The 14,192-nt window shown below is 46.1% G+C and overlaps 1 protein-coding gene and 1 long non-coding RNA gene across 3 annotated transcripts in view; one reads left to right on the forward strand and one right to left on the reverse strand.

Moving 5' to 3' along the window:
* Positions 1-1,113: 1,113 nt before the first annotated feature.
* Positions 1,114-14,192, forward strand: part of LOC114062435 (homeobox protein CDX-1-like) — a 14,025-nt gene continuing 946 nt past the window's right edge. The window contains exons 1-2 of the mRNA XM_027893831.1: positions 1,114-1,534; positions 11,152-11,297. Coding sequence (XP_027749632.1) covers positions 1,114-1,534; positions 11,152-11,297 — 567 coding nt within the window. The remainder of the gene's footprint in view (positions 1,535-11,151; positions 11,298-14,192) is intronic.
* On the reverse strand, positions 1,354-7,769 carry LOC114062438. 2 transcript variants are annotated; one of them, XR_003572377.1, is made up of 3 exons: positions 7,510-7,769; positions 4,150-4,356; positions 1,354-2,269 (listed from the first exon to the last, which is right to left on the reverse strand). It is a non-coding gene; the product is annotated as an uncharacterized LOC114062438 (long non-coding RNA). The 2 variants fall into 2 exon arrangements; XR_003572378.1 differs by lacking the exon at positions 7,510-7,769 and adding an exon at positions 5,599-5,717.

Genomic DNA, 14,192 nt, shown 5'->3' on the forward strand with positions numbered 1-14,192 from the left:
ATTTAAAAAAAAAGAAATCCACACTTTCTCTCCTTGCTCCTGGTTACAGATGATCTCGTAGGGATTTGTTACTTACATAAGATTGCTCCTGAAAGTTAGAAACTGCTTTTGTGAGCTAAAAAGCTCTAATTTGTTCCCATCTTTCTAAGAAAAGGTGTTACTTGTTGTGAACAAGCACAGCAATGAGAACAGAAAAACCTTCAGGGGAAGCTACCACTCATTTCAATATCACAAACAAGACACGAGCACAGGCAAAGTGACAAATTTTGCATTCTCTCAATAACAGATTCTCTTTCTGTTACCACTGTAAGTTAGAACCGAGGAACTTCAATCACCGCGGCAAGCAGCCAGCTCATGAATAGGCTCGCTAACATCAACAAGACTATTCGTATGAACAAATGCTCAAAACGGCTACGAGACTTCTTGTCTATCCTTTGTAATGTTAAAATCAGCAGGACGACTGCGGTTTTTAAGTGCTCTCCCACACGGACCAAGAGCTGAAGTCAAGAAGAGTGTTCATGTGAGAAACGATGGACGAGCTGCAGTTACAGACTGACCCGGTCCTTAGGGTTTAGTTTAAAACAATAATACAGCAGGCTCTGACAGAACTGAAACCAGGCTTTAGGTGACTATCAGCTGGTGCCTGAGGTTAGATTCTGGCACCCATAGCTCAAGAGAAACGCTGCTTTCCTGTCTCAGCAGTTACGGGTAGCTGTGGACACAGCTCTGCCTGAAGACCACGAGACTTCAAACTACTTTCTGAAAGTACAGAACGCGGCTGGCAACCCATAGAGGGCTGTGAGAAAGGAAGCACTGGAACTCGCAGCAAGGTGGGGTTGCCTGCATGGGCAGCCCTTCATTTGAATGCAAATGTAATTTTGGGGCAGGCAGTTATCTGTGACATCAGGCAGGGCCTTAGTAAACTGTTACCACCAGCACCTGGTAAAACCATTGTTAATCATGTGTAGTAAAGGGACATCAGGGCTAGCCTGAGTCATTTATAGAGCCAGGCTGGGCTAGAAAAGAGAGAAAGAAAGAGGAGGGGAAGGGAGATCAAACGAGCCCTGCGAGGAGCAGGATGTCCCGGCGGGCCGGAGCCGGGCTGTGAGCACCATGTACGTGAGCTACCTCTTGGAGCAGGACAGCACCATGTACCCGGGCTCGGCCAGGTGCGCCGCCAACACCCTGCCAGGGCAGGGCTTCGTGTCCGCCCCCCCCTACCCCGAGTACATGGGCTACCACCCCGTGCCAGCCCTGGACACCCACGGGCAGCCGCCGGGGCCCTGGGGCTCCCACTACGGCCCGCAGAGGGAGGACTGGAACGCGTACGGGCCGGGCCCCTCCGGCGCCGCCACCGCCCAGCTCAGCGCCTCGTCCCCCGCGCAGGGCTCCTACAGCCCTGCCGAGTACAGCGCCCTGCAGCCCGGGGCCAACCCTCCCGCAGAGCCCAGCAGTGCCCAGCACATCTCCCCCAGCAGCCACAGGCACAGCTCCTACGAGTGGATGAGGAAAACCGTGCAAGCCACGTCCACAGGTACGATCGAGGGCACTGGGGGATGCCGAGGAGGGCTCGCTCGCTGCGGGGTTTGCCGGGTTCCCGTTCAGAGGGAGCCACGCAGATTAACACAGGTCCTTATTGCTCTGAGGGGTCCTCTTGCTGAATATTGGGTGAATTACTCAATCAGTTGGCTGTTTCTTATGTTTCTTCCTTGACCTTTAACGCTGCGGGAAATGAAAAGCAGTGGCCTTCCACTTGTCAAACTTCAGATGTGTTTTAAAAGTCTGTGATATCAAATAATTGTTTTTAATAGGAGATTATAGATGGGAATAGATTCCTCCTATAGATGGGAATGAAACAGCATGTCTGCAGAAAGGGATCATGATGCAACTACTGGATTTCAGCACCACCCATGCTTTGCTGACTTCCCTCAGGTTTTGGAGTACTTATGGAAAGTTCAAGTGAAACATGTACAGCAGGGGGGTGGTAACAAGGCTTTGTACCAGAAACAGCCTCTCTAAACCTCAGAGCACTGAAATGAAACCTGCCAGATGGAGCAATGAGTCCATGCTTTAAAAACAGGGATGAGAAGGAAAGGCTGGCTTCATTTGGGAGTAGCAGCTCTCAGAATGTGCAGGAATACAAAGATCCACGGGGACACAATCAGCTACTGCAGCCACAGATCAGTCTCTGATGTGCAACAGTCAATGAGTACAATCCTTCAATCGTATTTAACCAGGAAAAGTTAGCCATGGCCATGAGGGAAAGGTCCTGTTCAGTTGGGATGAGGAACAAGAGAACAAAAGATAACTACTGAGCACCCCTAAAAAAACCTGTACCTGCTATTATATGAAAAAAAATATGAAACAAGAAAGGGGAGAAGGATAAGAAAACGAGGGGAAAGTGCCTGAAAAGCACAGAGGCACAGTCTGCTGCATGGAAGTATTTGATCCTCCAAAGTGCTGAGCAGCTGTGCCATGCCCTGAGATCAGTAGAAATTAAGGATGCTCAGTTCCTCCCCTCCAGAGATGCTCCCAGTATTCCAGTGTTCCATCCCAGGAAGGTCCCTTCCCTTTCACCCTCCCTCCAGCCCCAGCTCTGCTCCACACATGCCTGTAAATAATAGTCTGCAAAGCAAGTACTGAATCTATCTCTGGTGGAAAAGCCATTACTGAAAACATAAGTTAGAGAAATGAAAGCAACTGTCTAGAAAAATAGTCTCTATTAAAATAATGCCTCTAATTTATATGTCTGGACAGAGCCATTCTCACTCCTGCTGAACACGACTTGAGTTCACAGAGAGTCCACAGAAGTCAGTAGGACAATCAGAATAGGTTGTTACTTCAGGAGAATAAGAAATAGTTTTTTGGGAAAAAAAAAAAAAAAAAGGCAAGTGATTTGAAATTGTATTTTTTCTTCACTGAACACAAGACAAAACTAAAGAGGGCCTGTTTGGAAAAAACTTACAGCCTGCTTTTGGGTAGTCCCTCCAAGGGCAGTGAAATGTCTCATTAACTGTCTGATTTACAGATAGCACAACGTTTGGTGAAATAATCCACTGCTCATCTCTTCTCTCCCCACTGCCTTATGCTCCTGTGGGTTCCAGCTGCAGCTTTGAGAGCAAGACCTGATTTGTTCTGGCTGTGTGTCCTTTGACAGTGGGGACACTGTGAGGCACACTGATATTTTATACATGTTATAGACAATGCCACATTCCAACTACCTGCCCAAGCAGCACACTTAGAACTTTCTCACTTTTCAGATTTCAAGTCTGCAAGGGTCAGAGCATTCCCAGGAGGAGCTGGCAGTGTGTCCATCCTGGAATGGTCTAACATCAGTATCCCAAATGCCCATGGGCCATGTAAGGCCCTCTGAAGCTGGTGGGGGCCTGGCCATTCATTTGATAGCTGTTGGGTCCTGCTGCAGGGAGAAAACCAGACTGGCACTTCTATTTGCTGCTTCTTTCCCTCTTATCTGTATTTTTCTCTGCTAGGCCAGGAAGGCTCTGTGCCAATAGATTTGTTTCAATGGAGTTGCTTTCACTCTTTTTCCTCTGTTTAAAAGCAAGGGCACCATTGTTCTTCACAGTTTTCCAAAAAATAGAAGCATATTTTCCCTTCCAGCAATGTCAGCTGTGGAATGTCACACTCTGAGCTTGGCTCTGTGCACGCAGGTGTTGCAGGTGACCTCAGGTGTGTGACCAGGCCAGCTGCAAGGACCAGTGCTGCCTGCTGGCTCTTCCTGGATTGAATCCATTGCTTTTTCCGTCCTTAAAGCTGTCTGTGTACACTGAGCATTATCCTTCTGTCTCTTTGCAAAGCTTTAGGAATTTCAGTAGAGCGAGTGTAGGCAGGAGTCAAGGAATCCCAGCTCTCCTTTATCAGCTTTCCTCATTCCCTGTGCAATAGATATGACCCATTGTTCTTACAGATGAGGAAACAGGCTCACCTGAGGTGATCAGCACAGAAATTACCTAGACGAGTTAATTTTATTATTTCTTCATTACACTAATTATCAATATTATTGCACTGTGGAAACAATAGCTATTAAGGCAAGTGATATTTGCCAGATATTCTTGGAAGTGGGCAAGAAGTGTTCCTGTGATCTTCTCCCTTTAAGAGTGGGAGAGATTCATTCCAAAGGTTGGTTACTTTGAGTCCTGTGACTTGTAGCAGCTGCAGGAACAAGGCCCTGGCTCTGTGGCATTTCCAGCTCCAGAGATTCCATGGTCAGCTTCTTTTCCTGGTGCTTTGCGGCCTCGTGTCCAGACAGATGACAAACAGAGCACCTCATTCCAATTCCTCCCACTGCCTCGCGTCCTCCAGGCCCTTTGACACCCTGGTACCTGCACAGCTAACCTGCAACTGAGGCAGAAAGGATGTCAAGGCTGACTCTGTAACTTTCAAAACAACATCCAACATCAATTGAAGACACCATGTCTTCAGCTGGTACTAAATGAAGCTTATGAGGCTTTTCTCCATGAAATCTCTGGAAGATCTCAGGATTTAATGTGAGACCATCACCCTGTTTGGTGCTACTGAAGTGCATTTCTTGCAGAAAAGACCTACTGAGGCTTTCAGGCATCATTCTCTCCCTGACTGAAGGATGTCTGAGTGTCTGTCCCTGCGGCTTTGGAGCTGGAAGGACTGGGACCTGATCCTAAATTCAGTGCACACAGGGTTCAATGTCCTGTCACTGCACTGGGAGGGTGTCCAGGACACAGGAGAGAGCAAACGTGTACTCAGGACTCCTGAAAGAGGAAACACTGACTAATAAACTAATTAGTATTTTCAACCATGAACACTTATAGAAAAGACCCCTCTCTAACCCTTCCACTGCTCCTGCTCCCTGTCCTCAACCCCCTACTTAGAGAAGGCAGCACAGCCAAGGAGCAACTGTAACCTGGAACAGAACAAAGCCACAGCTCCAGATCTGAGGTGGCAATTCCACACACACACACACCACATCATTACAGCAAATTCTCTGGCAGAAAGCAGAATAAACCCACCTCAGAACAAGGTCCTAATCTCCTCCTGTTGATTCCAACATTGCTATGGAGTTGTGTCATCACTCCCACAGGAGCAGACTTGGCTTTCTGGCTCCAAGTGTGCCCAAAGCGCTGAGGGTGAGCAGGGAATTCCCAGGCAGTGCCAGCCAAGCAGAGTTTGCTCTGAAGCTGAAAGTACATCTTAAGATCTGCACTAATGTTACCATAAAACAGGGAGGGAACAAGTTTTGAAGAAGGGGAATAATTATGAGCAGAGCCTTCTCCTGTAGATGACAGCTCTCCTCCTGCCATTCTTCTTCAACTGAAGTTTACCCTGAAGACATAAGGGTAATTTTTTCTGCTGCTGCTGAGGGTGCTGAGAGCATCAGGACCGAATGCACTGTAAATGTGCATTTAGTTTCTGAAGGAAGAAGTTACATCCCCTCAAATCTAAGGAAAGGGAACCAGCCTCTTAAGAAGCCATTCCTGCAAAATGGAGTTAAACTCGATGATCCTTGTGAGTCCCTTCCAACTCAGCAGATTGTGTGATCCTGTGAAAATGCTGAATGCCTAAAGAACACAGAACACTTGGAAAGGAAATTCAGTTGCTCACTTGCCTTTTAGTCTGTAGAGTCACTGGCAGTGGGGTTTCCCCTGATTTGCCACTCAGAAATGCCCCTCCACTTTCTGCAGGTTGTGTCTGTCTGCAAACAGGACCCACACAGGGCAGCCTGTCCATTTATCCCCATTAAAGGGGATAAAAATGGCTCTGCTTTGGACTCACTTCTGTAGGACGAAGAGTATTAGAAAAGTTTACACTGGCAAGGGGAAGGACAGAATTTGGCCAGTGAGTTTTATTTCAGAGTAGCAGAACATGCTCAAAATTGGAAACAGAGAGGGAACTTCAAGTCTGTTGAAAGGTTCCAATCCTATGATCCTGCTCTGTTCTTTTCAGCACCAATAACCTGAACATGCATGACAAGAACAAATGAACAGGACACAGCAGAAAATGCAAACAGAGAATTCCACCACGTTTCCCAACCCTTCCTGCAGTTAACTTTGCAGCAATGCCTGGGACCAGGACACCTCCTCAGCACACCAAGATTTCTGGCAGCAATATCATACTCACATTACACAGGACTGGATCCATGGAACATTTTCTAATACAGTGGCAGTGTGGGTTTGGGGGTTTTATTAATTTAACTTTAGGAACATCATGTGCAGCACAATGTCTGCCTTCAAAACTTACTTGAAATTATTTTTGCTTCACAACTTCAACCGAGGCAGTGAAATGACACTGGGGAGAATCTGCCCCTTAGTGTTCCTAAACTTTGAAAGTACATAAAGGGTTAGGGATAGCCCTAAACAAATCCCTGGGCCCTGATCTCTGACAGTCCATACCTTTATAAGCTCAAAAATTCACATTTGTTTTTTAACATTAAGCTAACAGAGAGGTGCAGGTTTGAGCTGAGCCCATTCCCCATTTCCAGCTGATTTAAGGGAACTCCAGCCACCAAGCACAGACATTACTTCCCCTGAAACAAAGCCCTGGAAGCCAGGCTGTAACCCCACTGCAATCCCACACTGTTCTGTACTGGGCAGCCCCTGGACTTTATGAACGCTGCTGCTTTCAGTAGATGAAGAATATTCCTGAAAAGTTAAGAGAGGAGGCTCTGAAAGAGGAGCCAGGGCTGGTTCTAATGCTAATTTATTTTACTTTGTAAACTAGTTGTGAGGTCCGATGGTGGTTGGGTTTTTTTTTTCCTTTCCTGGGCTACATTGTCTGAGGTTTTGAGGCCTATCTGTCATATTGAGGCAGCAGACCCTTTTAACACTTCACTTTGCTTTGATATGCAGCCTTGGCTCTTCCTTCTCCCTCCTTTCTTCAGGAGTTATATTGCCGGAAAGGGTGATGATTTTCACAGCAAATAAAGAGGCCTTCTCCCAGCTTTATTGTCTTCAGAAGAAATGCTCTGTGAATTTTATGACCAATGGGAAAGCTGTTCCCTTCCCCCAGCTCAAAACTTGGCCAGTCACAAAAAATTGCCATGGTGGGTGTGATAGAGCAGGATTGTTAAACTATATCTTATTAAAAGCCTTCTGAGTCTGAAATGTCTTATTTTTTGCTGGTCCAAAGGCACTTCTCAGTAGTCAGAGGTTTTGGACAAAACTCCCTCTCCTTAACCAGCTCATTAAAGCCAGGAAATCCACTCCCCCCAGACAAAGGCAGGCAGACTGCAAAGGTAGTTTCTTCAAAGCTCTTTTGTTTCACTTCTCCTCCACCCACACTAATAACCTCTGCAACCACTGGCAATTCCACAGGATAATTGTCCATGGCAGAAGATATTTCCAATGGAACTGACACCATATTGCTGACTGTGATTTTAACCTGGCATCAACAAAATGTTCATTATGATCCTACAAACCTAAATGTTTGCAGCTTCACCCACCCAAGTGAGATTTGACTAAAGAATTGGATCAACACAATAACTTTTATCATTGCATCATTAAACTCTGCCATTACCTCCTAAAGAAGTCTGAGAAGTGAAGAACATCCTTCTGCTGTCTCTGGAGTGAATCCATCAGTCCTCCCTCAAACTTTCCTCAGTTCACAGCTCTCCTTGCAATGAAAGGCATCCCTGGAAATAAACCCATGGAAGGGCTGCCAGTTTGACTCAGGAGGCTCTGGAGGGGATCCATTTCATCCAGCAGATGGAATGGAGAGGCTGAAGTCCCAAACTGTTCAGGGATAGGTTCTGATGCTGCTATTTGTTAACTCTGGCAAATAAAAGTGTACTTCGCCTTGGAAAGGAAATGCCTTGTGCAGACTAAGCCAGCCCAGCACCCACCAGAGGCCTCAGGGGGACTCTCAGTGCCCTCCATGCCCAACAGACTAAACCAGGGCTTGGCCACAACTGGAAGTGTCTTCTCAGGACACCCTGGCAGATCTCAGCTCCCACTGCCTGCTGTCTCTCACGCGGGGTATTATCTAAACAAACAAACAAAACCCCCAAATTATTAAAGACAAGATTTATGTGACAAATCAGAGAATTTTTCTCGGAATATTTCTCAGAATATCCTTCCTTTTGCTTTTCTACTTTTTATTTTCTTAACTTACTTTAAAGAAAGAAACTTCCTTCAAAAAGAAACTAGATATTATAATTTCTACTAAAAAAATCCTTGAGAGCTACTAATATGAAAATAAAAGACTTTAAGGGAGAAAGTTCTGTTTTCCTTGTACATTTAGTTTCTTCTTCAGTTTAAAAAGAAATAAAACAACCCCACGACACCCTCCTACTCAGATAATAAGGGTTTAAGTACTTAAAACCAGAAACAGGAAGGTTTATCTTGACGTTTACCACCTTGTTTTGGCAATAGAAGAACATTTGATATTTGTCTGTGGCTTCTGAATGAGAATAGAGGTCAAGATAAGATCACCTTGTTGCTCTTTTGTGTACTCCATCTTAACAACACAAAGGACACTAAGGAAACATGTTAAACATTTTGTCCCATAGAATGACCCCAAATTCTCATTTGAAGAGGGGAAAAAAAAAAACCAAAAACGAACCAAACCAGCAGCTCGAGAGATCAAAAGCTAAAAAATATCAAGTGAGGCATTAAAGCACTGCAGGTGACCATATGTTAAACAAACAATTTACACTTGGAGTGAACGAAAACAAATGTCCTGGGATTTATGTGGACTGAACGGAGTAACTGCTGCTCCTTAGAGACTCTAAAATTCTTACCTTAATGCTATAAAATTAGCAGCACTTTTCACTTGATTATCGGTGTAAAGGTAATTGGGCTAATCCCGCTTTCACTGCAGCTTTGCAGTGACAGAAATGCCGCTGGAACGAGTGCCGTGTGTATCGTCGCCAGCCCAGCAGAGCCTTCCCGGGGAAGGCAGCAGGGACGCAAAGTGGTTGGGCTGCTCGGATCCAGCAGAGCCCGCAGCGCAAGGACAAGCACAGCCCTGTTTCCCCCCCGAAATACTCCGGTGATGGGCTGATGGCCCTCAGGAGGGTGGGCAGTGCCCGCAGCCCTGGAAAGGCACCAGTAATGACCGGTGCTCTGCCAGGGGCAGCGCGGGAGCTGAACGACCAAATTCTGATGTTCTACAAGCCTGGAGAGAGTCCCGGAGAAAGCCTGTCCTCAGGGGAATCACAACCACCCCCAGGCAATGTGGAACAGTGTTCATTTACAGCGTGGCACTGCCCAGGGCTTCCTGTGCTCAACCACTGGATCTCTGCAAACAGCACAAAGAGCAGCAGAGCATGAGGACCCTTCCAGGGCAAGCCGTGGGTGGGGAGCCAAAACTCCCTCCAAGTAGCAAAGTACTGACTGTCTAATGCTAAAAAATACAGAAGCGATGTGGCTCTCAGTCATGACCATCCAGAGAGCACAGCAAGTGGAAGGCAATGCTGATTTTAAATGTGCTGAGCCATTAAAACCAATGAGACATCACATCTCCCTCCAGAGATAGGGGAAAACGTTATCCCAAAGCATGATTAGGGGATAGAGCACTCCAAGACTCTGCTGTAGCTCTGCACCCTGAATTCTGAACTCTGGGTGCCACTTCGACTTCAAAAGCAAGGGTGGGGGGCTGGGGAAGAAGGAGGCCTTTAGCACTGCTGATGGATGGCCCTGCAGCTCCTCTCTCCTGCCAGGGAAGATGGTTGCTCTGGGCCACGTGCCTTTGGGATCTACTCAGAGACTGACATTTTACCAACTCAGTGCCTCAGAATTTATTTCAGTCCGTTCAAAATTAACTGCTCTTAGCAGGGAGCATTTATTAGGGGGTTGTGGAAACTCTTTTTTGAGGAGTTAGACATCCACATAATGCCTTCAGAAGAAGCGCTGTGAGCTCACAGGAGCTGCTGTGTGAAGCCACCCGGGGTGTGCAGCAATAGAGGCAGAAGGCACAGGATACCTCCAGTTCAGTGCATCATCTGAAACAACCTGCACCTACTGCAGGGACTGCTGGGGACCCAGTTCACAACCCCCAGCACCACAGTGGAACACAGGGCAAAAAAACACCTACTGGAAGTGCATTCCCTGTCCCAGACAATTGACAGCCTAAACCTGTCCATGTGGAGGAATGGCCCTACAGAGACAGACAGACAAGCAAGCACCAAAAACTGGTCAGGCTGTGGTTGGCAGAGATGGTAACACTGGTCCCAACACACCCATGATCCAGTCTGTTAAATAAGTGGATGACCTCAGGCCTTGGCTTTGAGCAGGTGCTGATCTCCAATCCATTGACTGCCTGATGTGAGCTTAACCACAGGGGAAAGGGGGGTGAGAAAGGAAGCACCAGCAGCCTCTCCCATCCTCAGCTACACATCCTGTCCTCAGCAATTCCCCTCCATGGAATCCATAAACGTGCAGGGCCTCGCATCTGTGTTCCCTGATGTCATTTCCATTGCCTTTTAATGGCCTGGCCACTGCTGAGCCCAGGCTGCTCCACTCAGCCCCACTCAGCTGAGCAGAGGCAGCAGTGCTGCCTGCAGGAGAGCAGATGCTGCACCTCTCTGCCCATTGTGAGGGATTATTGCTTTCCTTTTCTCTTCTTTATTAACTGTCATCTGAAAGATCTACATTACTGCTCCCTGTGCTGTTATCAGGTTGTGGACAGACTGTGCCAGACCTTGAGGGAAAACACAGTCTCCAAGCTGCAGTAACAACCACAGTGTGGTAGGAATTTTTCCAGCAACAAGAAGTGAGGAACTTTGGAAGCTCTCAGTATTTTGTGTGCAGTCAAATGTCCTTCCCAGTCACTGCAGCAGGTGGAGTGTTTGGGCTCCAGGACAGAGAAACAAGAGCAGTGTACCCTCGGGCAGGAAGCTTGGATCAGAGCTGGGAACAGAACCCAGCTTTCCTGGTTCCTTCTTCTTCACAAGAACACCTTCCCTTTCCCAAATGATAACACAGGGGTGGTAAAGAGCATAAGAAGCAGTTTATCATCTATTTACTAAGGAGCAAACCCAATATCTGATGGTATGAACCTCTTGTGCTCTAAATCAAGATCGAGTCAAGGGATTCCTGCTGGGCAAGTGCATAGAAATCAGGCCTAAAATACCCACTGATATCTGCAAATGTAAAGCCAGATATTTTGTGTGATGTCACATATTCTAGCTTGAAACAATGTGTTCTTCTTTCCAAACAGGCAAAACAAGAACAAGAGAGAAGTACCGAGTGGTTTACACAGATCACCAGAGGTTAGAGCTAGAGAAGGAGTTCCATTACAACAGATACATCACAATCAGGAGGAAGTCTGAGCTGGCTGCAAACCTCAGGCTCTCTGAGAGACAGGTAGAGTATGGACCCCATGCACCCTTCAGCCAGCACTCCCTTTGAGTCCAGCACTGCTGCAGAGGAGAGAGTGGTGCTGGTGAGGAACTCACAGCTGCCAGTGCCTCCCACACCAAACAGTGGCACCGGGGCCCCTCTGCAGCAGGTGCAAACACCACCTTCACACACAGTCCTGCCCTGAGGAACGAGAGCTAAAGAACACCTGCAAATCCTGCCTGCATTTCCCTCCAGGCAGTGGGAGCAGGGAGAGATTTCTGCTGCCATATCTATAGCAGAAGTCCTGGTTCTGCTGAAGCCAGTGGGAATTCCATAACCAAATCCAGCCAGGTCAGTCAGAGTGGACAATGGGGGTGATGAGCTCAGGTATGCTGAGGACATTTGAAGGTGTTTGTGTTTTCAGCTGTTATTACCTTTTGTTAAATAATTCCTACACACTCGCTACTCCTTTCTCCTGCCCCTATTTCCTACCACCCCCTCCAAATCCCACCTCTGTTCCCAGAAGATAACTCAGTGCACAGTCCTGTGATTCACCACTGTTTTATGGGCTCTGCTGAGCAGGGATAGTCCAAACTCCACCCAGCTGTAGCACTGTCCATCTGCCTTGAACCTGTCTCACCCAGCACATCCTGGAAGAGCTCACAGAAATAGGGAAGGAATTATCTGCTGTTGAGTGCAAGTATTTAATTACTGAAAATTGCAATTATTTCAACTGGGTATAAAAAATGCACCGTGTGTCTTTTTGCTGGCTGTGACAACATTAATAACTTGACTTCACTGTGCTGAATTTGAAAGTTATGGCCTTGCTTCTGTAAACAGCCAATGCCATTTACTTGAAACTTCCTAGTGGTAGTTCCTGATAAACCCTTTTGTTGGTATGTTTGACAAGGTGAAACAAAAACAAGTGATATGTTTCTTTGTCATAGATTGGCTGTTTCCTCAAATGTTTCCAAATATGGCAACAGTTTTTGCCATATTTGCTCTTCTTCATCAGCAATATGTCACAAAATTAATCCCAATGCATAAAACCTCCATCTCTGGTAAGCATGTGATAGATTCTCCCACTACCCTTCAGTACAAATTAAACATCCCCATGGGATGAACATGACTGAACACTGTCCTATCCCAACCTCCACCTAAAACCTGACAGGATTTTCTGCAAAAGCTTTTTTCCTGCCTATGCCTAAATCCCACCCAGGACACTGGAAGGAATAACTCAAGACAGAAGGACAAAGAACAGTCATTTAAACAAGGAAGAAAAGATTCAACATCCAATTAAGAAAAAAAAAAGGCAAAATGAAGTATTGTTAATAAAGGAAGGGTACAGAACTAAAGGAGATGATGAGGACGAGAAAGAAGAGAGAAAATGAGACTTCAGAGGAAGAGATACCTGGAAGAAAGAATCCTGAAAGGAAGCAGGTGAACAAGTTAGACTGATGCAACTGGAGATGCTGGGTTTTAGTCTGGCACTATAGATCTGAACTCACTTGTACTTATTTGATATGAGCCTCTGGTGTCCTGGACCTGCTGCAGATCTGCTTCCCTAGTTTAAGAGCAACCCAGAACAAACCCCTGAATTCACAGCAGGTAAGAACACTGAAGCCAGAGGGGACTTCATAAATGCTGGTTTAGTGTTCAGACTGTCCCATCTTTTCATACCTTTTGGTAAATGTATGAGAGAACCTGAATTATTTTGGCACAGTGAAAATGCGAGAGATCTGAGAGCTCTCGAGGCTGCTTCAGTGGAACAGTTTGGCACTGAAATGATATTCCACAACTAAGACAACAAAATGAACTCCAAACATCTCAGATGGCAGCCTAGGACTTGAGAGACCTAGTTCAAATTTACACAGGCTTTGCATGTAATTGAATTCTTCAGCTGTAAAACCATAATAATGCCTCAAGGCACTGAGGCTGTCACAGAGATTCCTTAAGAGGTTTTGTGGACTTCACCAGTGGTTTTGTTTTAAAACACAGCCTGGCAGCCACAGATGTTATCACCTCTTAGTTTTACCTCCTTTCTGATCATCTTTCTCTTTCCCTTTCCAGATCCTAGTGAAGATCTAAACAGATCAGTATTTCTCAGCAAACCATTGCTTTTTCTTTAGGTTACAGTAAACCCAAAGGAAAAGAAAAAGCGAGAAAAGTGTTTCCTTTGCCATCTGAACACCAGCAAGAAAACACAACATACCTGAATGAGGCAGCTTATTACACTGACTAGACACAATACAGAGCCACTTCCAAGGATTAACAACTGGCTTTTAACTGTTTCCAATCCAACACTGGGCATTCACATTCACCCTTCCAAACCTCAGCAAGTTCTGATGTATTTTCAATTGACTCATCACCTTCATCTGATTCCTCGCTTGTTCCACCCCCACCAAAATCCACGTACTCTTCAGTAGGGGCTTCCTTTGTTCCCAAGGATAACTGTGTCCCTGGGATGTGGTGTAAAGCAGTGGCACATTCTAACTCCAGCTGGGAATGCAGTAAAAGGCACTCAGCTGTTAAGGCACTGCTTACACAATACTTTGAATTACCATGGGGTCCCAAGTGTAGTGCACTGGTGAAACTGCTCAGAAGCGCATTTGCACCGGCTCACACACTGGAGATCACCAATTCATGTGCAGCATCCAAACAGGAAATGTTTGTGCCTCAGTTCATAGGCCAGGAACAGGTTTTGACTTGCTCTGACTAGGACATATAATTTTCAATGCAATGATGCTCTTGGATCCTTTTGGCCATCACTGTGACTCACGAGGTTCTGTTCTGTTAGATTTTGTTTAAAAAAATAAAATAAAATAAAGCAAAGGTCATTCCATGAAGAAACACCTCTAAATAACAATGAAAACCACTTTTTATCAAGCTGTGACTAAATATCTCATTAGCAGCCAGGAA

The sequence above is a fragment of the Empidonax traillii genome, unplaced genomic scaffold (assembly GCF_003031625.1).
Source record: "Empidonax traillii isolate 1590-97213 ecotype Southwest subspecies unplaced genomic scaffold, ASM303162v1 scaffold407:size753175, whole genome shotgun sequence".
NCBI lineage: Eukaryota > Metazoa > Chordata > Aves > Passeriformes > Tyrannidae > Empidonax > Empidonax traillii.